Genomic DNA, 25,576 nt, shown 5'->3' on the forward strand with positions numbered 1-25,576 from the left:
TGTGGGATGCCCGCGCCTGCGCACCGGGCGTGCCCCGCCCTCCCCGCCCTGGGTTCGCAGCCCTGGGATGCTCCACCTCTCCACTGAGTCATGCGGTTTACGCTTACACGAGAAGTAACAAAGAGTAAGCTTGAAGCTGAAATTGAAGCTAAGATAAGCTACTGTGAGTTGGTCCGTTGCCAAGAGTCTCGACGTCTGGAACTGAGAATGCGCTCATCCCTGTCACTAGTGTAGTAAGACCCACGACCTCTCTGGGATTGGTTTAGCTCTGGTGGCCTACTGACCAAAGTCACAGGGACAGATTATCCTCTCCCTAGACACTCCCCACCCAGGCTGGTATTCGTCGCCAAAGACTGCTCAGGGAATCCATGCTTTTGAAGGTAGTCTCATCCAGCCTTTGGGAAACCTTCACTCATTGATCCCTGAGCCGAAATACTGGCCCTTCCAATGTCTTGGTTAAACAACTCATTTGGCCCTTTTTCTTGAGCTGCAAGTTGGCACCTACTTCTCTTCAGCTGATACAGTCTTTCTGGAAGAAAGCTTTGTAACATTTTACAGCTGAGGATACACTCGGGTTATCTTGATTGCATTTAGCTGTTTCACAAGTCTCCTAGGTGTATAGAGTGTATGTGATGGGATGGTGAAAAGGGTGGGAGAAGGGAATGGATGAGAAAAAGCAACTGGGGAGCAAGGTGCAAAATGAGAAAGAGGTAAAGATTACAGGGGAAGGGAAAAAGGTATATAGTGGGTCTGGGGACACAGACCTATACACCCAAAATCCTAGTGTAGAAGTTTTTAGTCCTGTTCTTAGTTATTCTCCATCTCACCCTCTTACCTCCCACACCCTACACCACACACACACACACACACACACGCACACAACCCAGCTACCCCTCATACCAGTGTAAGGGCTACCTTACTCTTCATCCTGAGGACCAGGTCTCCATAGGTCACTGTCTCCACTCTCTAAATGGTACAGTCATAATGCCCACCATTTCAAATCATTCCTATGAGCCAGAAGTTCTTATTTCAGCCCCTTCACATTGTCATGGCTGCCAGTCTACCCCTCCTGGCAGGGATGAGTGCTCCAGCCCAAATACAAGAATGGTTCGCAGCTCCAGCCTCTCTTCTTCCCCCTGCAATCCCAGAAGCAAATGCAAAGTCCTGATTTTTCTAAGGATTTTTATTGATAGTCACCAGAGAAACCCATATGTCCTTTGCAAGAATAGTGTCAGAGCCCACCACATTTTATTCCAAAGATCTCTGAATCCAGAAATCATTTCTTTGTCTGATTCTCCTAAGGCTCCATCTATGTCCCTGTTTACAGCCCTGTCAGTTCCCAGTGTTTAGTGGAATGTCGTGAGCAGCCTCCTCAACTGAGCCTTCATGGTCTTTGCCCTGGATGGAGGGGCATTCCCACACCTCTGCAACATTATAATCTCCGCATGTGAGAAAGTTTCCTCTCCTCCAAGGCTTCCCCTTCTCTTTCACCTGGAAACTCTATGAGGAAGACAAGAATCCCATGGGTGCTAGCAGCAGATCTCTAGATGCACAAAGGATAAGACTCACTGGCAAATAGGAAGACATTTAGAGAATGCTGCTCTCTTGGTTTCTACTTTTTTCACAAATCGTGGCTATCCAGATGCCAGGTGCTTAGGGAACATAACCCTCCCTTCCTTTATTCTGTTTATTATTAACTTTTTTTTTTTTTTTCATCACAGCAGAGCTGAGAGCACAGGGAGTGAGGGGCCCAGTGGCAAATGTTATCTCAAAGAGCTACACAGAGCTACATGGCTACACACAGAAACACTGAGTCACAAGCCTAAGCATGATGCAAGCTACACGTAGAAACATTGGTTCAAGAGGCCAAACACAGGGTGGGACTCTGAGTAGCAGTGGAGGGAACTGCTGCCCTAGAAGTGGAGGCCATGTCCTGAGGAGGTCTCTGGGGAGGCAATGAGAGAGGAGGCTGCTGTCTGATGCTTTAGGGCCCCTCCCCCACCACTCTCCTGCCCACCCTGGACTCCCCAGGGGGCTGGAGTCACAGCTGGGGTTTGCTGCAGGTGCTCCCCAATGCCTTGATCTGCCTGTTGGAAGAAAAAGGGACAGGTCATTTGAAGAAGGAGTTTGTGTCCCACTTCCTTTCATCTAGAAAATCTGGGTCTGATTCTTCAACCTCAGACTGTCTCCTGGAGGCCAAGGCAGCCCTCAGGCCAGAGCAACCAACTTCAGGCCTTCCCTCCACCCCTTCCCTCCACTGGTACAGTGACTGCGATGAACATGTTGCCCCAGGAGCCTGGAAACAGACTCTTTCAAAAATGGTTTGCTTCTACCCACTGAGTAGAAAAGACGGTAGAGTTCAAATGTGGGGAACCAAGAGGAACCAGGTGAAGGGCCACTCACCAGGCCTGGGGAGGAAGCTAGCTGCCCCTTCCTCTCCAGCATCTTTAGCTTTGAGCCCACAGCATCCACCTGGGACATGACTCCTTCCAGGACAATCTCCAACTGAAGAACTCTCCTTGTGAGTCTGCAGGATTTGAGAGAGACCGAGGGAGCAGAAATATGCATCTGTAGGGCTAAGCGTCTATAGGGGTAGGAGAGCCATTATGGTCTGTGTCTGGATGGGTGCAAGGAAGGTAAGGCCCAGCCTTATAGGGAGAATTAAAGGGGGGCAGAGGTTCTCCCTGGGCTAGGACGGAAAATTAGAAGTTTGAGAAAAAAGCTCAGGGTAGGACATTACAAACACACTCAGCCCTGGGCCCCTGGCTGCACATACGTGTAGAATTCTTCTCCTGAAACCCAGCCACCTGCTCTGGTAGCCTCTGGACCCGACTTGCCTGGTGGACTACTCACAATGGGCTGGCCCAGGTTCTCAATCTCGACGTTGAGGGCCACCTGATCAGGAAGTCAGAGAGGAGAAGATGACTCTGGGAAGTATCAGCTCCTATTTCATCACCTGCTCTCATGGTCTCCCAGGACAAGGCCCTTGGGCTCCAGTTCATGCATTCCCCTTCCCTCTCAAACTCTAGAGATAATAGGATCAGTGTGGTGGTGCTGGACACAAAGCTGGACCAACCTCTGGGAGAGAATCACCTCCCACAGAAACAAAACATGAGCTCTTAGAAGCCTTGATTAATGAGACCCTCACTAGAAGCCAACTCAGTTTGGGAAAGGAAGAACAGTACCAGAATTCCTGCCACTTTCCCTCCTGCCCTTGATTTTTGGGTCTACACTGGATAGGGATGAAGCAGGCACAGCAGGGGCAGCTAAGGATCCGAGTTTGAAAGTCCCAAGGAGAAGGCAAGTCCTCAGAAAGAATTGTCAGGGATTCTCGGGTAATTGAACCTTTCCCCCTCAGACTCTGTTCTAGAGCAGTGGTTCTCAACCTTGGCTATGCATTGGAATCAACTGGTGAGTTTTTTAAAGTACTGATGTCTGGGTCCCTCACTCCCCCAGAGATTCTGTCTAGGGTATGTGACCTGAGTATGAGGATTATTTGACTCCCCACCCCAACCCCACCAGGGTATTCTAATGTGCAACAGTTTGAGAACCACTATTCTAGAGACTTCTTTCCTGTCCATCTATTGAAGGGTTTTCAGTCTAGATTTGTGTTCTGGGTGTGTTGGCAGGGAGGGGAGAGTGAATGGTTTTCTTTCACTGCCTCTCCCCCAACCAACTGGGCTCACCCTCTTCTCCTCCAGGTCCTGTTGCATTTGTTCTTGCTCTTTCTTGTCCAGGATGTGATTCCCATCTTGATCAAACCTGGTGAAGGCAGCTGTGAGCTCAGTGATTTCATGCTCTGCGTGCCTGAGTGTGAGGAAAACAGTATGATGAAATGACTTCTGACTTGCTGTGGCTGTGATCTCTCAATTATGGACTCCCCACTTTTTTTTCCAGACTCTCTGACTTTTGCTCTCTGTGGAAGAATGGGACCACATAGGAAAGCCAGGATTTCCAAGGTCTAGCAATTTTACCCCCAATAAATTGTTTTAAATCTATGTCTTCCTTCTCTTAGTCCTGCTGACTAGGTTCAGGCCCTCCTGGTGTTCTATAGGAATTATTGCAAAATCTCTTTACCTCTAAATAATCCATCCCCGCACTCCCACCCCACTGGCTTCCCCTTCACTCCCTACCCCTGAAATCCATCCTCTATAATGCAACTAAAGTAATTAATCTTTCTAAAGTGCATGTCTAAATACACCCCTTCTCTGCTTAAAATCCCTCCTGGACACCCTATTCTTTGGATAGAATGGTGGTATTCAAGGCCTTTCCCAATGTAGCCCTTGTTCATTACTCTGGTCTCATCTCCTGCTATGCCCCACTTTTATTTGATACCTTAGCAATGCTTAGCTACTTATTATTCCTATACATGTTGCTCAACTTAACACTTCTATGCCTTTGTATATGCTTTCATCTTTCTTGGAATGGACTTCCCCTGCTTGTCTACAGGTAGGCTATTCATCCTCCTGTAGGTATTCATGCATCACCTCTTCCTGGAAGCCTTCCCTTAAGCTTAAAAATAGAATTGAATACTCTCTTTACTTTGTGCTCCCTCTCTTCTAGTCACTTCTTTGTTGAACTTGTTCTGTGATTCAGTTTATTTGCTTACATGTGTATGAGCTCCTGGAGGACAAGGCTTTGTCTCATTAATTGTGTGCCCTACTTAGTGCCTGGCTTACAACTGGTGCTCACAATATATTTGTTCAGTGTTTGCTCATATGTTTAACTGGGAAACAGGGATGCTAAGAGAATAGGCCAATGTTTGTGGGGGAGCACAGAACCAACTACAGAGTTTTGTGGGAGTGAGAAATGTATGTAATGTTGAAGAAATTGTATTATTACATTAGTCCTACAAGTTGTTCAGTGAGGTCCAGAATGTTCTAGAACATGGTCAGAGACCTTTAAACCAAGGGCACAATTCTGAAGATCAGAATCAGAGATATATAGGCCAAAGTCAAAGGCCAAAAGCCAAGGTCAGAGGCCCATAGGCCAACATCAGAGGTTTTTAGGCAAAGGGTATATGGTCGAGGGCCAAGGACTTATAGACCAATATCAGAAGGTTGGATTTCTGGTTGCTCACTCCCTCAAGGTGTTGGTGAAATCCTCAAATTGGATCTCCTGCTCCCCACCCTGCAGGACCTTCTGTGCATCTGAAACCTGCTCCTTCCTCAAACGCAGCCTCAGTAGGGTCTTGTTGTAGCCCTGGAAGGGAAAAGGAAACAGGTACCAGTTCCTATAGCCTTCTCATCATCCCTTGCCCCCTTCCTCACCCACAAGATGCCAGGCTTCCAGGGATAAGTCAAAGCCACACAAGGGTGGGCACAGGGCCCTACACCAGTCAGGAATACACCAGGACACAGAGCCTTGGACCTGGTCCCTGACACAGATGTGTGGCTCAAGGAGACTGAGTGGTTACCTGTTTCAGGAGGTCAGAAAGTTGCAGCTCATCCTTCTGTCCAGCCAACTCTTCCTTGACCTCTGAATATGTGTCATTGATGATGGCCAGGAACATGTTCTGGAGATAAAGTAGGGACCTGGGTCTTCACCCCCAGACCCACTAACAGCAATGAGCCCACTAACCCTATTAATATCCCAGACACATGTTCTAAAGGAGCCAATGCTTTCAGTTGCAGCTCTGCAGCCCACTAACCCCCACATCTCAGGGTCCCCAGAGCCCCGTTCAGCACAATCCTGTTAGGGATGGATCAAGCTCCCTCACCCAACTGCTATCCTCACTCAGTTGTTCTGCAGTAACCTGACTACAATGATACCCCATCATATGCAAGAGTTCACCTCCATATAAGGGCCAACCAATCACTGGGAGTATAGTTTTGCTATCTTTATCATATAACCCCAATCTAACCCATCTGTCCCTAACCATGATCAAATAAAGAAACCTGCTGGCTTTGTTAATAAATATTAAACCCAGATCTTTCATAGTTGGCAGAGAGAAAGAGAGACTATAAAGTAATGGTGATAGGAATAGCCAGAGATGCCTAGAGGAAGGAGAGAATAGATATAGAAGCTTCTAGGTTCAACCACTTCTCTTCATGGGGCACATTTCTCTCCCTTTCCATCCTTGGAAAATAGAGGCTTCGTTTTACTGAGGGAGCCTGCAGATTTCCTTATACTCTGCAAATTACCTGGCTGTGCTGGCAATATTGAGCACATTAGCCAGCTCTCAGGAGACCCAGAGCTCCCCCACCTCATTCTCCACCCATGATTTGAGACACCCATCTTAATCCTGAGTACAGACCATGGTGGGGGGCAAAACCTCACCCTCAGGTCCTTTATGTTTCCCCCCTCAAGCTCCCAATGCCCACCTCTCAGAGAGACCCTCACCAGAAGCACGAAGAAGACAAAGAAGACATAGGTGACAAAGTAGGCAGGTCCCAGGATGCGGTTGGCATTGTCAATAGCGTTGTAGTCAAAATCCCCAAGGATGATCCGGAACTGAGTGAAACTGAGAGACCAGTGTCTGGGCTTCACCCAGAGCCTAACCATAACCCTGACCCCTATTCACACCCCAACCCACTTTCCTAATTGCTGCTCTTTGGTGAACTCAGACCTCTCACTGCACTTCCAACCTGACAGAGAGTGAGGTACAGAGATACTTGAGCACACACACCAGAGATCCTGGAGATTCTCACACAGATGCTTTAAGCACAGACACACCTGCACACATACACCCAGCTTCCCCAAGGATACACACACCCACAGAGCTGGAGGGTGAGGGCCCAGGGAGGAGTGAAGGGGGCAGGACACACACATGCACTTGATGAAAGTGCTAAAGTTTTCCACTTGGGTTCCAAAAAGCAGGTAGCCAAGTTGGGCATAGGCGAAGAAAACGATGAAGAACATGATGGCGAAGCCCAGGATGTCCTTGGCACAGCGGGCCAGCGTGGAGGAGAGCTGAGTCATGGTTTTGTTGAAGCTGATGTACTTGAATATCTGGAAGTGCCATGTTGAACCAAGCAGTGAGGGAAGAAAAGAGAAAAGCTTTGAATAGTCCACTCCAGGGGCCTATGGAGGTCACCAGAGTTGCCAAACCAGACAAGGAAAATGAGACAAGTACTGAGGAAGGGAGAATGAGTGCCGTGAGGTGTTGCTGGGGGTGAGGGGTCCCAACGTACCTTGATCCAGGCAAAGAAGAGGTTCACAGCATTCATGTTGTTGTACTGTGTCTGCCAGAAGGCGAGGAACTCAAAGTCCGCATACATGTTTGGCTGCTGCAGGAGCTTCCCCATCAGCCGATTCACCTCAAGGGTTCGGAATATGTGGAAGCCCACGGCCACAATGGAGAGCTGTCATCACAGGGGTCAGAGGCATCAGAGAAGTCGGGATCTCAAGGGAAGTTCAATGATAGGGTCCTAGGGGAGAGCTGGGGTAGGTAAGTCAAGTGGGAAAAAAAAATCCTTCCCTTCTGAGTTGTTGACTATTTCAGGTACAAATGAAACTGAATAGGATGATTGGGGGAACGTCTTAAATCCCAAGGAGAAGGCTTTGGAGCCTGTGGTAAATATGTAGGTTGTAAAGGATCATGGAGAATTGGGGCCAAGTAATGTTATTTCTCCCACCACTTCCTAGCCTTGGTCAAGAAATTAATGTATTGTGTTAATAGGAAGAAGATGAAGATGAAGAGGCAGAATATTTTAATAGAAGAAAAGAGAGAAGGTAGGGGTTTCAAGGGGACAGGTCATTAAGGCAAAAGACAGAAGAGAAAATAGACAGCACATAAAAAAAGGCAGTGCCTGGATCACAGTCAGAGGGAGAAGGCATATGGAAGACAGGGTTTTCCCAGGGGCTGAGCTAGCGGAACATAAGCCTCTGGCTTAGGGAGCTTTCACACAGTGATTTGACCAGAAGTGATAAAGAGGACTTGACACTCCAAAAGGAAGAACTTGGAGTCCCTAACAGGGTAGATCCCCTTCCTCCTCCTACTATGTCCCAAGTATAAGATATCTGTCCCTCACCAAGATAACCACCAGGTCCAGAATGTTCCAGATGCTGCTGAGGTAACGAAGCCGGTGGATGTGGAGCTCCAGGATCTCCTCTACCACGTAGTAGAAGATGAAGATGCAGAAGATGATTTCACAGCCAATGATAAAGAAGTCCCAGTTGCTGACATAGCGGATCAGCTTAACCGTGCGGATTTGCCAGGATGGGATGGCACCTCCCGTAGCTGGAAACTCCACTACCAGTCTGTGGGAGGAGGGGGGGATAACTGGTGAGGCCTGGACTGGGGTAGTTCTTCCCATCCCCTCTCCTCCACAACCCCACCATAGGGTACAAGTTTAAGGAAGGGTCTCAATCAGAGAAGGGAACAGGAACCATGGATGGAGGGAAGATAAGGAAAGGGGACCCACCTCAAAACACAGAAAAGATTGATGTTGGCATTGTAGACTGAGAAATCGATGAAGACCACTCGAGTGCCCCTGTCTAGCCATAGGCCCTCCTGAAGGTCCTGGAGTGCTTTTGCACTGGCCTGTCGAGATCCTGGAAGGTCCAGATAGTAGCCACCTCCACTGTAGCTTGTCAACCGACCCCAGTGAGAGGAGCCCCCCAGCTCATCCTGTGAATGGTATGTCCACCTGTCACGGAAGAAGCCATCTGAGCAGAGAGGTCTGAGCCAGTCCAAAAGCTGATCTCCCAAGGCAATGGCAACACTTTATGATTGCCTGGGCTTTACAATTTCATATATATTATATATACATATCACATATAATATATATTTCACATGTATTATCTTGTTTGATACTAACAACTATGTGAGAAAGGAAGGTAAATATTATCCACATTTGAAGATGAGGAACCTAAGACTCAGAGATGTCTGAGATAATGCAGCTAGTTAGTGGCTGAACTGAAACTCAAATATAAATTTCCTGATTTCTCATGATGTTCCCCAAAACTATGGATGGCAAACTCATGCCTCACTTTTGACCCCAGTCTAAGTAGTTCCCACTAGGGAAACACCTGGCTCACATAATCCAGAAAAGACATTTTCTGTTCTTGTGGTTGTGCACCTGGCTGCTTCACCCCACCATTCTCTGTTCTGTCCACAGATTTCCTCCCTGGGCCCTCCCTTCCTTCCCCTTCTTTCATGTCCTATCCATCCTTTCCCCCCTTCTTTCCTAATTCTTCATCCATCCTCAACTCCTTGCTGCTTCCCCTATCAGGTCCAAGGGTCAGACTCTTCCAATTACGATTTGTGTAGCAACATCAGTGTTTCATCCATTCTCCATACACCTAAGAACGTCCGGGCAAGAAAGGATGCTTTCTCTGGCAGGACTGCCTCCAGAGTAGGGCAAATGTGACTGCAATCTGTGTAGGGAAACGAGTCCAGAGGCTATGGCTCTGTTTGCTAATGTACCTTCTCTGTTCCTGAGTGACCCAAACCAAGATCTCCAAACAGTCACAGATGGGACTCAGAGAGATGCTCCCCACCCTCCGCTCCCCTAAGGCTCTTTAAGACTAAGTGGAAATGGTTCCCAAACCTCAGGATGGTGTGTCAGGCTTAGAGAAGCAAGCCCGGCAACGTTGGTGGGGGGACTCACTCACGCTGTGCCATTGAGAGGCCCAAAGGGGAGCTGCTCTTCCTTGTCTGGAGAGTAGACGTCGTAGCAGCTCAGAATGTCCTCGTGGAAGTCCTCATGCACCACACAGGAGTCATTGCGGACCCTCAGCTGCCGTAGCCTTGGAACCCCCAGCAACAGGTTCTCATAGTAGATGAAGGAGTGGGAGCCTTGGCCCAGGCTCTGGTTGTTGTACCATTTGGTCCAATACAAACTGTCCAGTAGTGGGCCCTGGGCAAACTAGACCACAAGCTGGGTTGAGCTTGACCCTGCCTCATCCTGACCTTTATTCTTGGAATGACTTTTGCTTTCACTCCTTGACCCCCCCAGCTTGTCTCTAGTCTGCTTCTGTTGGACTCCAGCTGACCCAAGAACCTTGACCAGTTCTTGACCTGATGTGGCCCTACTCTTTATTTAAAATGCATTTTGAAGTTCAGCCTTACCTCTGACTCTCAGTACTAGTTTAACTCTGGCTTGACTCCCTGATCATCATCCCTTCACCTTCATCATCCCTCTCATCTACCTTCACCTAAACTCCAGTCTGACCCATTGATTCTTGCTTGACCCTTTGACTCAGCCTGGTCCCAGAATGACCTGGTCTCTGGATATGGCCTGGTCTACTGTCTGACACTCCTGAGCCCTGGCCTGTGGCTTTTTGCTTCAGGCCATTGAAAAGGAGAGGGGAGAGGTAGAGGGAATCTCATACTCACATCCCAGAAGTCCGCCATGCTGCTGATGGCCTGGAAGGAGACTCCGGTGTCTGACGGGGTATGTAAGAAGAGCTCGGACATCACTTTTGTGTAATAATAGGCACTGGAGCTTGTCATTCCGTAGGTCACTAGAAACCAACCCAAGAGGCTGTGTCCTGCTCACTGTTTCCTATATCCATTCTCCAGAGGAGACAGGAAAGCCCATTTGCCCTGGTGCCAGAGATGCTACCTAGATGGGATCCCATTGGGCCTACCCTCCCCTAGAGTTGTCTGGGGAGGCTAATAAGGCATTGGGGAAACCAGGGAATATCTTAGCCTACAAGGTCTCCTCTTCTCCTCTCAACTTACCTCAGAAAGACTGAACTCCACTCAGAAATTGTCTCTTGATATTGTCATTCTGAAAATTCACTTTTCTCTTCCTAAACCAGCTTAACTTCCTAGTTCTTATTCCCCAGAACCAAGATATTACCACCTTCTGCATTCTTTCATTTGTCCTATATCTATGCCCTTAGGAAATACCTCCAAATTCTGGAAGACTCCAAGGCCCTGGCCAAACACCTTACAGTGGAGATGTGGTCTCCTGGACCTGACACCTCTGGCCCCAGGGCATCCTGATGGGCACAGCTGTCTCCTGATGGAAGGACTCAGAGCATCCCCAGATCAAAAAAAGACCTGACCTTTGCCCTGAAGAACTGAATCTTCCTTAACCACCCTAACCCATACACCCAGTCTAAAGTCAGGCTGTTAGGGAAGCTATAAGTTTTCTAGTTAAAAGGCAGTATTTGAAGAATATAAGCCATTTATTTTATAGATTGTCCCTCAATTTAGATTTGCCTGATATTTCCTTATGTTTAAATTCAGGTTATACATTAGGCAAAGAATACCGAAAAAGTGATGTGTCCATCTCAGAGCTTCCTATCAGGAGGCACACACTGTCTAATTGTATCATTACTGGTGATGTTAACTTTCATCCCTTGTTAAGGCAGCTGTCTTCCAGCCTTCTTCAATGTACAATTATTTTTCTCTTTGTAATTAAGATGTATTTTGTGGGGAAATACTTTGAAATTATGTAAACATCCTATTACTCATCAATCTTTCACCTACTAGTTTTAATATCCAATAATACCTAGTTTTAATGACTTTTACCTGATTATTACTACCATGGTTATCAAGTTGTGATTTTCTCATTCCATCATTCCTTCTGCATTTGTTAGTTAGCATTCTCCTTAGGAAGAACTTTTCCTTCTTCCTCATTAGGTAGTCATTTATATATACCAGCATGAACTCATGGATTCTTGTTTTTTCTATAGTTTATAATTTGTTAGTATTATGATATTGTTACTTAATTTTTAGCCAAGTCATACAAGATAAAGAAAGACTAAAGAACTGTTCTAGATTTAAAAAGACTTAAACATAAAAATTAAATGTAAGATGTGCATTTAGTTAGGATTAAATCCTGGACAATAGTTTTTTCCTTTTACTATGAAGTCTGTTAGTGTAATAATTGATGAAATTGTAATAAGGTCTGTTCATTAGATGATAGAACTAAATCAATGATAATTTCCTGACTTTAGTAAGAGAATTTCCTTATTTTTAGAGTTACATATTAAAGTATTTAGGAGCAACAGGGAATTATGTCTGCAATTTATTCTCAAATAGTGTGTATGTGTGTGTGTGTGTGTGTGTGTGTGTGTGTGTGTAAAGAGAGAGAGAGATTGGGAAAGAGAACAATAAAAGAAATGCAAGCCTGGTAAAATATACATATTTGGGAAATCGGGGTGAAATATATATAAGGATTCTTTGTATTATTCTTGCAGCTTTTCTGTAAGTCTGGAATTACACCAAAAAAGTTAAAGTAGGATTTGTCAGTCTCTTGTGAGCAATTCTCTTTAAGAATTTTCCTTTTTAGGGGTGCCTGGGTGGTTCAGTTGGTTAAGCGCCTGCCTTTGGCTCAGGTCATGATCCCAGGGTCCTGGGGTGGAGTCCCACGTCGGGCTCCCTGCTCAGTGGGGAGTCTGCTTCTCCCTCTCTCCCTGCCCTTGCTCTTTCTCTCTCTCTCTGTCTCTCTCTCTCTCACACACACACACACACACTCTCTCTCTCTCTCGCGTACGTGCACTCTAATAAATAAAATCGTAAAAAAAAAAACAAAAAAGAATTTTCCTTTTCAAATTTTGGGTCACATTTGCTCCTACCACCCCTGGAGCTCATCCATAGAAAGAAGGACTGGTGAGTGGTCATAGATTAGGCACAAACAACATCACACTTTTTCAGGGGGAAATCAGCAAAGAAGGAAAGCATTATGATTTCACATTTCCCCACTCCACTCTATTAAGTTCAGGAAACAACTTTAATTCTCTCTGATTCAAATCTGTGATTACCTGCCCTTAGTATCTGGAGGACTCATACTCAATTTTTCCAGATCTAGAAAATGGATTGGAAGTCAAGCTTCTGTCTGCTGAGAACCCACCACAGAGTTATAAGGATGGTCAGTGTGCTGAATTTTTCCTAATGCCAAAGGATGATTAAATTGTTACAGCTTCTGGATGGCCACTAGGTGGTACCCCTTGCTGTATCTTTTTCTCCTCCAATTTTCCAGTTCTAAATTACTACTCAGAATTAACATGCTCTGAACTGGTTGTCAACGATTAAGGAGGCATAACATCTTTGATTATTACCCAAGGTAGTAAAGACTATGTATTTTGAGAAAAATGATTTCACCTGGTCAAATGCCCACTGACACTCAGAAATTCAGTATTCTTTGTAACTTTTTAACTGAAGTACATGCAAACAGAAAAGACCAAGAAACTATTTTAAAACTTTCTAAATTAAGGTTTGTGCCTTGTGTAGTACCTATTAAATACCTTCTCTCCACCCAAATACCTTCTATTCCTTGTTAATTCTTATTTCAGCAAATTTTGTACTTTGTCTCAGGAGATGAGGTAGCCACCCCCCCCCCCACCTCTATGAAATTCAAATGACTACTTCTCATACCCCAAATCGATACTTGGTAGAACATATTATCAGTCTACCAACCTGATTATTCTAAAGACACATTTTATATTCATTAAGCAAACATTACTCAAAGTCTAACATGTGTGAAACACCTTGCTGGGTCATTGGTTTCTATCCTTAAAAATGTCTATTGAGAAACATGTCCCAGAATGAACTTTTTTTTTTAGTACATCTTTAACATTTAAAATTGAATTATACAGAATAGAAGCTTTTACTAGTATGCTGACCTACCCTGCTCATGTATGCACTCAGAATGAATTTATTGTTGTAGAATGAGCATGAGCTTTGGAGCCAGACTGACCTAGGTTCAAATCCTAGTTCTGTCACTTACAGTATAGACTTGGACTCTGAGTCTCAGATTCCTCATCACTAAATGGGGGAATACAATATCTTTCTTGTAATATTATGAAGATGAAAGATGATGGCTTTAGAATGCATTGAACACAGTGGGTGCTTAACAACTAGTTCTAGTCACCCTATTATATGCTCCTCAGGGGACAAGGACTATGTTTCATTCAATTAGCAAAGTGCCTAGTATTTAATAGTTTCTCAATAAGTGTTTGTTGGGCTGAACCAAAAGTGGTGGAAAAAAACACAAAAAGAGTAGAATGAAATAAATGAATAATTTTCAAAAATAAAGTATTATGACTCCATATTTGACACATAGCAGCAAAGTCATCAAAATAGTCAAGGCTAATTCCTATTTAATAGATGTTGGAAGGAGGCTGGAATGTTCCTCAGTCCAAAGAGAGCAATAAATTCATAGTCTTGGGTAAGAGAAACAAAGCCAGTCCTTAGCTGGCCTAGGGAGCAAGTACAGTTGGCCAGGAATCCTTACACAATGTGATGGTAGAAATGTTGATAGCACAGCTCAATCTTCCTAATATGAACCATCCAGAATATCAGTTGAGTATCAATTACTGCAATCTGAACCCAAAAGCAGGGCAGAGGAAACCCAGGATTGCAAGATGGAGTGATGATTTCAGCTCCTATGTCTCATATGTCCCCATCATTATATGATATGGTGACTGCAGCATGCATCAGAATTACTTGGAAGGCTTACTAAAACACAGACTGCTAAGAATGGGGCTCAATAATTTTCATTTCCAATACATTCCCATGTAATGTTTATGCTACTGGTTCTGGGACCACACTAGAAACACTGCCTTGACCTGTTGCTACATAATCCCACTTGTCTTTGATAGAGTTGTCAAGAAGGCAGCGTGTTTCCCAGTGCCCGTTTCCATGATTCGCACGACTGGGAGTGAGGAAGAAGAAATAACATCTTTCCCAAGAGGCTGTCAGAACCTTCCTTCTGCGATAGGGAGGGATAGGAAAGCTTTTACAAACTACATAGACCTCTTAGAACACCCCCTCCTCACTCCAAGGGAAAAATCACTGAATCTATTGCCCTACGGAGCCACAGGCAGTCATGGGAGTGGACCACATCCCTCTAGCATATTGTAGGAGAAAAAGATTGAAAACAACTTGTTGATCTTTCCTGCTGTCTCCTTTCCCCCACTCCACCCCATTAATTTCCATTCAGGTAACTCATTTGACTTTACCATGAAGAACCAGCTTGTCTAAGTGGAACACCCCGTTCAGAGATTTCTGAATCTGACAGGGACTCAGCGTACCCATTCTACCATCATCCTTCTCCATGTCAGGAGAAAGAATAGACCAGACTAGCCATTTATTACCTCAGAACATCTATTATATGCCCTATGCTAAGTGCTTCACATGCTTATTTCATTTAACCCTACAACAGCACTATATATATATTAGGTGCTATTATTATCATCCCTGTTTTCCAGTCTCAAACAGCTGAAGTAACTTGCCCAAGGAGCCAGGATTCAAATGCAAATCTATCTGCGCCCACAGTAAACTCATTCTGCTCTGCTCCTAGGACTGAGCTATATCCAAGGAGTAGAAGTTATAGGAGGAACCATGTAAACTCCATCAAAGGCAGAATTTCCTGACCACCAGTGCTTTCAGATTATGAAATGGACCACTTCACAAACATCCATTTCCTCTCTGAGAGTGTCAGCAATCCTGCCTGCTGAGGATCACATGGACGGGGCTCCTGCAAGGGGCCTCCCTGGTTCTTTCCTTTAAGGTCCAGTGAAGGAGTGGAATTGTTCCATTTCAAAAAGCAACACTAGACCAGGGAATGGGTGGGAACTGGAAGGAATCAGAATTTGAGTCAGTATATGGAATGTCCATATGTCAGTACATTACTACCTTTTTAATATAGTGAGGGCCTCGTTGCAGGAAGTTTTCAGACACTGGACAATGACTGCATGAGAATGCTATCAAGAAGATCGGAGACCAGGTGTTGGTCTCACCATCCAGCACAGAGTATCTGCTTTTTTTTCTCTTGGACAGAAATTAAGTTCTCTTGCATACGCTATATCATGCCTTTTAACCTTAGCCTCAGATTGAATTCCCAGCTGCTGAATATTAACAATAACTGACATCACTGACACATATTGTGCTCTGGGCTTTGCCACATTGTCTCCAATAAGCCCATAAAAACCTCATAAAGTAGGAACTACCATTGCATTTTATTAAATAACTTGTCCAAAGAGCATATAGCAAGTAAATAGAACTTGGATTCAAACTCAGGTCTGCCTTACTCCAAAGACCGTGAATTTAGCCACCATACATTACACTACCATATCCTCTACCACTCAAATCCTTCTGATTAGGGACTCTGACTCTCTTCCGAAAATCAAGCCAAATGTTTGGTATTACACAAGTTTATAAGGCACCCTTATAAGAAAACTCTATTTGGAGAGTCTAATATCTGAGTTAGGAGGTGAATTGTAAAAAAGTACTTGGTAAACTCAAACATCACCATCATAAAGGAAGCTCCAAATTCCTTCATTCTGGTATAAACAGATAATTGTATAAATCTGTATCAAGAGTCATACTCCGACATAGCTGAGTCCCAGAGGAGGAAAAATTCACATGCCCAAAAATGTGACCTGGGTTGTTCATACTATCAAAAGATTGTAAACAACCTAAATGTCCTACAAAGAGGCAATATTGAAGGAAACTATGATATCATTGAGCCACTTAATGGAGTATTATACAGCCATTGAAATGGTAGTAAACACAGAATGCAAAATTGTTTGTGCTGTTGTGACAATTAAATATTTTACAAAAATACTAGGTATGTAAAAACTTGAAGGAAAAATGGACTTTTTGACAAATGAGTAGTATAATAGGTGGGTTTTATTTCTCTTCATTCTCATGGAGTTCAAGTAATGCTATCATAATAATACAATATAAAAATAATAAAATTATCCTTAAAAATCTGTCCACCTCTTTGTTTCCAAGTTACAGGCTGAAATTTCTAGGTGCTGGATGCTGTATTGGATTTCGTGACTGCTTCCTTAAGATCCTCTCCTGGTTAATACCATGATTTTATTTGAGATATCACACCTCTGTGGGTCATCTCACATATGTGGCTAGAAGCTGAATTCAACCCTGGCTCTAGGATTTGGAAGGGACGCTTAGGCCCAGATTAATCCACAAATGTCCCTCCCACGACGCCATTACAGTTTCAGGGATGAGCATGTAACCCATTTCAGACCAAAGGGTCATGAAGAGAGAGTTCTGGAACCTTTTAGGATCTTCTCTCTCATAGTAGATATGAATGAGAAAGCCCCAGACGATTCAGCCCCAAGATGAAACTGATCGCACAACTGGTAGAACTGAGTAACACAAACAGACCGGGCTTTGATGATATCATTAAGCCACTGGATGGATCATCCCTGAACTCTGCCCTCCTTTGGACTTTCATTATCTAGACAATAAATCCCATATGGGCTAAGCCAGTGTTCACTGCATTTTACTTCATTGTAACATGGTCCTTACCTATATGAAAACCATGACATTTTCAAAGAGATTGCATTATTCCTGAGGAAAATGGAGCTAGAAAAGCTTCTGCTACTGTTTGAACATCTCTGGAGTGCAGTCGATGACTTTAGCGTATTTGTGCTGAAGTCCACATTAATTAAAATACATTATTACCCTATATTAAAGGGGGCTTACTGACCAAACCAACTGATGATGATATTCTAGGAACATACCTACCATTAATTCATCAAGGCTCTCCAAGCTTTATTTCTGGGTAAATCCAGGTCTCTAGAATACAATAAAAATTTACACACACACACACACACACACGTGTATGTGTGTTTATGAGCACTTATAAATGTATATATATGCATATACACATATATATGCAAATATGTATATCTGTATGTAAAGTGTACATATATATCCCTACTCTTAAAAATGCTTTAAGAACGAGGATTTAATATGGATTTTTAAAGGAGGCAGATATAAAACACAGTCAAAAGAGAAGTAGCCTCAGTCTTGAATATTGCTTTTATCCATTATGATATTCCATGACTCATATAAAATCCAACAAAGCCAACTCTTCCCAGAGCTAGGGTCTCCTTATTAACTGGTGTGCTTTCTCTTAGTCACCAGTGAGAACTGTGCAACCTATTTATGTTTCCTTCTTGCTTTGGTTGCCAGGAACCTCACGCTTTGCTCTTATTTGCTGTACTTTGTTTATCTTAGGTTTTCCGGCACAGGGTATCTTCCTCCCCTACCTTTTCCCACTTTTTTTGCTAACTCTTTTTATTATAGTTCTAATGGGCTATATTTTATTGTGTCTGTGCTTTGTAATGTAAGCTGGCTTAGGTCGCTTTTAGACACAGGTGGGGCATAAGTATATAATATATATAAATATATATATTAATATTATTATTAAAGAAGTATGACTGTAATAATCATTATTAATCATCATGAGCTTGGATAATAACTTGATTTTATCCATTCCAATGTTTATAGTAGAGACTGAATATTACTGTCCTCTCTTTTGAACTGTTGAAAGACCTTCCCAGCTCAGAGCAATAGCAAGAAGTCAGCAGTTGCTTTCTGTGCCTACTTTCCCAGGTGATTGCCATATAGGCCGTCATATGCTACTGAGCTCCTTTCTTGTTCCTAATTACCATGGGATGGAATTTAGCTATCATTTTCCAACAGCAGTCTCCTTGGGCAGGAGGGTATCAACTAATTGACAAAGAAACTTGAAGGCCTGGGGCGCTTCTGCTAGCAAGTGTATAATTATAATTCCTTTATATGTTTATACTACTGCTCTTTCGGAAACTCTGTGCCTTCAAGTTTTTGAAACTCAAAAGACAAATACTCCTTCCTAAGCTGAGTAGCTGTGAGGAAACGTATGGAAGATGCTTCTCTAGAAATCTGGAGGTCTCTTCCCTCTACCCCCAAACCCAGCCCTGACAGTCATTGTGTGGATAGAACTCCCACTGTTCCATCAATCTTCCAGTTGTTGAAGAATTGGAAGTTCCTCGGGCTTTACCTATTTTATAAATTTACCCTGTGGCTACTCTGATGGCCTCTTCCTGAGTCCCTCTTATCACCTGGATTGCTGAGAAGCTCTCTGAAACATCTCTCTACCTATTTCTTAGGGACATAAGAGCTGGAGCATGAGGTGGAAGCCGTATGTTGAGAATGACAACACAAAGAGGTAGAAGCAGTCTGGGCCCCATCTTAGTCCAGGGCTTCAGCACGCTCAGCACGGAGCCTGACCTGGGGCTCAATCTCATAACCCTGAGATCATGCCCTGAGCTGGTATCAAAGAATCTGACGCTTAACTGACGGAGCCACCCACGTGCCCCCAGTCCAGGGCTTCTTACACAATTCAGATTATTATGTGAGAGAGAAATAAACTTCTATTCTATTTAAGCACTGTTACTACAGCTAAATCAATATCCCAACGGAAGCATTTCATATGATTACATCCATGTCAGATGGATATTTTGGAAAAGGAATTTTTCTAGGAGAATTAGGGAAAAAGTCAAATGTTCTGTTAAGAAAAAGTCAAATCTAATCACAGATCTCTTGGTTAAAACCATTTACTGAGTTTACAAAACCCTTTATCCTTTGCTTAATAGGAAGTTCCCTATTAAGAAATCCTCTTATTGCTGCTATTCTCCTTCTTGGGCAATTCCTTCTTCCACTCACATATTCTAATTAATGCTATTAGGTCATTTAAAATTGGATTCCAAATGCCTCATGTTTCTTAAGATGGAAAGTAGGCAGAAGAAAATTGCAACTTAGAAATGAGGGAAGGGTTAAATCCTCAGAGCATTCACTAGAGGATTATAAAACCAGTGCATTTCACTAAAATTCAAATATATTTATATGTGCCCAGAAAATGGCTGAAATGATATATACCAAACTCTTAATAGTGTTTAATAATAGTGGCCTTTAACATTTTCCATATTATTTGACTCTTTTTTTTTTTTTAAACAAGAACTATATTAGTTAAACTTTTAATAAAGATGTTCCCATGGTTTGGGGGCGGGGGAAGGGGTAGAATTCTTTTGTAATGAAATGAGGAGAAACACTGCTTTATATTTTCCTTTCATACTTGCCCTTCCGAACTCTGACTCTGGCAAAGCTCTTGCATATTCATAGCCTGAGGCCTTAGTTGGCTCTTGGCTCCCACGCCTGCCTTCTCCAGGCTGAGAGCCAATAATGTTAAAACAAAGCAAAACAAAAAACACAAGCAAACGACAATGACTTTGGTCTCCTCAGACTTGAATGGTTGCCTGCTTCTGAGACCCACAAGAGTTCCCAGGTCTCTCTGAACATTTTGTCCTCCGACATCTTGCCATCATCCTGGAGCAACCCCCACCCACCCCCACCCCCACCCCCCCAGTGTCCGTAGCACTGCAGGTCACTATGGGTTTAAGGCCGCCATCGGCTTCCACTGCTCCTGAAGGCAGGTGTGTCTCCTGTACTTCAAAGGCTTTAACAGTTAGGAGGGTCTGCCACATAATAGGACTTTGTAAAATATGAATGAATGAATGTGTGAATAGCCAGGATCTTGTCCTTAGTTTGAACCTTTTGCTAATGAGCTCTTAACATTTCATTTGTTGAGCACTCCATGCTGTGAAATAATCTGATTTGACCAGCTCAAATTCATTCTCCAAACCAGTGGTTGTCAAACATTTCGTTCTCAGAACCACTTTGTAACTCTTAAAAATTATTAGGAACTCCAAAAAGTTTTCATTTGGGTTATAGCTAACTTTATAGAAATTACTTTATAGAAATTAAAACGGAGGAAAAATTTAGACATTTGTAATAATGATTCATTTTAAAATAATGATAACAAACCCCATATACGTAAACATGAACAACATATTATTATGAAAAACAACTATTTTCTAAAACAAAACAAATAAATTCAGTGAGAAAAATGGGATCATTTAACATTTTTGCAAGCCTGTTTAACACCTGGGTTTAAAGAAGATTGCTGGATTCTCATATCTGCTTCAGAATTCAATCTGCTGCTATAGGTTGTTTTGGTTGAAGTATGTGAAGAAAATATGACCTCCCACAAAGATGTAATTTGGTAAGGGAAAGGGTCTCAGGAAGCCCCAGGGGTCCTTGGAGCACACCTCTGAGAACATTGCCCTTTGCCTTATATCTGTGACTAGGACTTCCACACAGCCTTAATGATCTGCCTCAACTTAAAATCCTAGATTTATTGCTGCCTCCACCTAATAGCATAAAGAGATAATTATCAATATTACTATAATCCCTTATGTGGGTCCCATGTTCCATAGTTTTCATAGTGTTTTCCCATGCAATGTCTCCCAGTAACTTATCAGGTATGGTCTGACCTTGCCAATGAGCAGTTTTTCTAATGTCACAATTCAATCAAGTAAGTTTTGAAGATCTAATTAGCTTTATTAGTTAAACCGTGAATCAGGCAGCATCCCATCTAGCAAGTAGAGGGGAGCCCCAAAGGGCTACAGAAAAGGAAAGGTTTTTAAAGGTACAGAGTGGAAAAAAGGAAATTATTAGCAAAGAAGCCATTGTTTTTGGCAAGGTAGCCCTTCTATGGGGAATGGAAGGGTTCTATCTGCAAATTTCCTAGTGCTGGCCAAGAAATTTCCATGTTGACTGGTTAAAGGTTACATTTTTGGGGGGTTGAAACTGCAGTTAGGTTAGGTATTAAGTCTTGATCTACTGACATGGGGCCTCAACCTAAGTGACACCATTTGGGACCCGTGGTTTTATTTTTAACACTATGAATCATGAAATTCAAATTTATATGATCTGCTCAGGGCCATTCAGCTGGTAAGAGACAGAGTCAATACTCAGACTCATGCTTTATGAATGCAAACTACATGTTTATTCTCTGACTACTTATACCAGCAGAGGCCCAGACTGATCTCATCTACAAAAATTTAGAATATCTAGATTTTATCAGCTACTGCTGCCTGCTCTCCTATACTTGATCAAAGCATAGTTATAGGTAAAAATTCTTTCCCTGATTCCAAGAACTGGCATTTAAATGTACTACAGTAGAGCGCCTGGGTGGCTCAGTCGGTTAAGTGTCTGCCTTCAGCTCAGGTCATGATCCTGGGGTCCTGGGATCGAGCCCTGTGTCGGGCTCCCTGCTCAGCAGGGAGCCTGCTTCTCCCTCTCTCTCTGCCCCTCCCCCCTGCTCATGCTCTCTCTCTCTCTAATAAATAAATAGAATCTTAAAAAAAAAAAAGAAAGTTACTATGATGAGAAAAACAATTTTAGTTTAAAAAAAAAAATGTACTACAGTATTCCTAGAGACCAATGACAGCCCCACATCAGGGAAAACTATGACAGGTTGTTACCTAGCATTGAACAACAGGATATGTCCAGGCTCACCAATCTTGTAACAGTGATCCAGGCCCTCAGAATTCTGGGGCACCAGGGAATTCTGCTACAGCAAATTTAGGCCAAAGCCTAAATAATCCCTATTATTTAGGTTGAGTTGACTCAGATGACCTCACCCTAGTACTAGAAGGACTTTGTAATTCTCTGTGTCTGGATAGGCCATGGGTAACTGAGCATGCTAGGAAAAGCATGAAATCATGATCCCATGGCCAGTCTTGATCCCTGGCAACTGCTTCTAGAGGGCCTAGTCTTTCTGATCCTTGATAAGCATTATCCTGATGCTTTCTCAGATCTCAAGCTTCCAGTGGGTTAAACTTTACATTTCAATATTTTCCTAATTTATACCTTGACGTGGAACGACAACTGATATTTTTTGAAAGCCCACCATATGCCAGGCACTGTACTATTTGTACTTACTTATTTTCCACCAATCTCACAAAGGCAGTCATTACCATCATTAGATATATAAGGAAAACGGGGCTTCCAGAGATTTAAGTATCTTGACCTAGCTTGCCAAAGGCAATGGCTAATAACTGGTTGCACCATCATTTGAACCATGTCATCTCATTCCAGGTCCCATGCTCTCTCCATCACGATTGCACCTTCACTAATGTCATGGTTCTATGTGACCAATTATCTTCTGTCATCATTACAGTCACATAGGGTATAGGAGCTCACCCACAGACATTTTCTGAACCTCCAACATATTTCTGTTCCTTTCCTTGTCAATTCTAGGAATGCTTAGTCAAGAAAGACATCTTCTATGGAGGTTCCTCAAAAAATTAAAATAGAATTACCATATGAACCGGCAATTCCACTCCTGGATATTTATCTGAAGAAAATGATATCACTATCTCAAAAACCATATCTGCACCCCTATGTTCATTGCAGCATTATTTACAATAGCCAAGACATGGAAACAATCTGAGTGTCCGTTGACAAACAAATGGATAAAGAAACTGTGGTACATATATATATGATGGAATATTATTCATCCACCAATAAAGGAAAGGCTGCTATTTACAACAACATGGATGGACATTAAGGACATTATGCTAAGTGAAATAAGACAGAGAAAGACAAATATAGGATGTCACATATATGTGGAATCTAAAACAAAAACAAAACCCATCAAACTCATAGATACAGAGAACAGATTGGTAGTTGCCAGACATAGGGGTGTGTGTGAGGGGGGTTGTGAAATTGGTGAAGGTGGTCAAAAGGTACAAAATTCCAATTATAAGATAAACAAATCCAGCATGGTGATGTAGTGTACAGCATGGTAACTACAGTTAACAATGCTGTATTGTATATTTGAAGGTTGCTAGGAGACTAAATCTTAAAAATTCTCATCACAAGAAAAATTAGTAACTACGTGTAGTGAGGAATATTAACTAATTGTGATCATTTCCCAATATATACATATATCAAATCATTATGTTTTACACCTAAAACGAATACAGTGTTGTATGTCAATTATATCTCATAAAGAAAAAAAGAAAGACATCTTTTTCCTAGCCTCCAAACTTACTGCAACCTCTCCTATTAATATAAGATCCCACCAATCTATGGACAGAACCTTGACATCCACTCAAAAGACGCAGAGTGAATAGAGGTAGGTATTTCCTTACAACCAGTGATGAATAAAGAACATCCAGTGACACAAGTCACCAAAGGCTGAGGGTCTCTGCCCTCCTCCCCAACTGCATGGTGACCAGACCCAGCCTTGTCCTGTCTCAGAACCGCTCCTAAACAGGGCCAGTCCCAGGTGCACCTTTGAGATAACAATACTGTCTCCTAAAACAAACAGCCATTGTTTCCACACAAAGACCTTCAATGTTTCCTCCATCAACAAAAGGCTACAGCCATCCTGCCAAGACGACAAAGAGCTGGAAGCCCTTTCCTAAATATCATGATGGTGGGAGGGAAGGAGTGGAGGCAGGAAGATCATTCTCCAGTGCTTTCTGTGTGGAGGAATAGGACCAACTCCACCCATCAGGGACCATTCTGAATTACTGATCATTCCTGGACTATTCATAATGACAATAATAACGGCTTCCTAATCTGTGAAATGGAAATAATATCTATCCCTTACAGGACTGCTGTCAGGATCAACTGAGATAATAGGTATACAAGCTCTTTGTAAGATTTAAAAGGCTGCCCAACTGCTATGGTTATTGTGGGAAGATAGATGGTTCACCCACATTGCCTGCATAAAAAAGATAGCTCTATTTCAGCTGATGAAAGTCCAAATAGCTCTGGTATCTAGCTCCACCCAGGTCCTCGAATAAAGCATAAGGGAGAAGAAATGTGGTCAGTATGGCTTACCACTATAGTTTATGAGGGCCCATCCCAAGCCAAAGTTAGGCTAGTATTTCCTAGCTCCAGGAACCCAAATCCTGGAAATGAGCCCCCTGGTGTTTGGTCCCTCACCTAGGGTTTTAATACTCCAAACTTTACTCCCCACCCCCTCCCTTATCCCTCTTAAAACATACCTTCCTTAAGCAATTTACACAAAAGTAGATTTACATAATAAATTAAAGCATGGGAAAACTATCCACCCTCACTGATGATCAAAGACAAATTAAGGTTTTATGCCTACTTAATAATAAAAATTAAAAATGAGACTATCCAATGTTGGTGAGACTGTGACAAAATTGGTTTGATCTCAGAGTACTAGCGGCATAATAAATTTGTATGATCCCCTACAAAGGCAAAATGACAACACATAAGCAAGTACTAAGAAGGTATTCCTTTTTTTTTTTAAGATTTTATTTATTTTATTTGAGAGAGAGAGAAAGCACGTACAGAGGGAGAGTGAGAGGGAGAAGCAGACTCCCCACTGAGCGGAGAGCCCAATGCGGGGCTCGATCCCAGGACCCTGAGATCATGACCTGAGCCAAAGGCAGACGCTTAACCAACTGAGCCACCCAGGCACCCCTAAGAAGGTATTCCTATCTTTTGTCCTAGCATCTCCCTCCCTGGAAATTCCCAAGGAAATACTTCAACAGAAATGGCAAAAAGTAGCAAGTATAGATATATTTACCTGCGGTTGGCAGGTAAATTGAAATATTGAAATAACAAGAGAATGTTTTAGTTAATTATGATGTGACTGTAGTCATTAAGATGAAAATATAAAAATGACTTACAAACATGAGGAAATATTTAAGATATAATTGTAAGTGAAAGGGAACCATATAAGGGGCGCCTGGGTGGCGTATTTGGTTAAGCGGCTGCCTTCAGCTCAGGTCCTGAGCAGGCTCCCTCCCTGCTCTGTAGAGGAGTCTGCTTCTGCCCCTCCCTCCCTGCTCATGCTCTCTCACTCTCTCTCTGAAATAAATAGATAAAATCTTAAAAAAAAAAAAGAAAGAAAGAAAATATAAGGGCTGGTGATCAGTGACGATATCTTTGGTGTTGTGGTGGTAAATTATAGGTGAATTATATTTCAAAATGTTCTTTAATGTTTTTAAATCATTTAAAAAATACAGCAATAAAAAGAAATAAGTAATG

The 25,576-nt window shown here is 42.9% G+C and overlaps 1 protein-coding gene across 1 annotated transcript in view; it reads right to left on the reverse strand.

The window, feature by feature from the left end:
- Positions 1 to 1,827: 1,827 nt before the first annotated feature.
- The window catches only part of PKD2L1 (polycystin 2 like 1, transient receptor potential cation channel), a 30,388-nt gene continuing 6,639 nt past the window's right edge, over positions 1,828 to 25,576 (reverse strand). Inside the window, exons 4-16 of the mRNA XM_032432575.1 lie at positions 10,283 to 10,410; positions 9,559 to 9,812; positions 8,367 to 8,591; positions 7,974 to 8,202; positions 7,134 to 7,304; positions 6,770 to 6,951; positions 6,343 to 6,463; positions 5,417 to 5,515; positions 5,081 to 5,202; positions 3,687 to 3,807; positions 2,777 to 2,895; positions 2,404 to 2,527; positions 1,828 to 2,087 (exon numbers count right to left, since the gene is read on the reverse strand). Coding sequence (XP_032288466.1) covers positions 1,914 to 2,087; positions 2,404 to 2,527; positions 2,777 to 2,895; positions 3,687 to 3,807; positions 5,081 to 5,202; positions 5,417 to 5,515; positions 6,343 to 6,463; positions 6,770 to 6,951; positions 7,134 to 7,304; positions 7,974 to 8,202; positions 8,367 to 8,591; positions 9,559 to 9,812; positions 10,283 to 10,410 — 2,069 coding nt within the window. The 3' untranslated portion in view covers positions 1,828 to 1,913. The remainder of the gene's footprint in view (positions 2,088 to 2,403; positions 2,528 to 2,776; positions 2,896 to 3,686; positions 3,808 to 5,080; positions 5,203 to 5,416; positions 5,516 to 6,342; positions 6,464 to 6,769; positions 6,952 to 7,133; positions 7,305 to 7,973; positions 8,203 to 8,366; positions 8,592 to 9,558; positions 9,813 to 10,282; positions 10,411 to 25,576) is intronic.

The sequence above is a fragment of the Phoca vitulina genome, unplaced genomic scaffold (assembly GCF_004348235.1).
Source record: "Phoca vitulina isolate PV1807 unplaced genomic scaffold, GSC_HSeal_1.0 scaffold48, whole genome shotgun sequence".
NCBI lineage: Eukaryota > Metazoa > Chordata > Mammalia > Carnivora > Phocidae > Phoca > Phoca vitulina.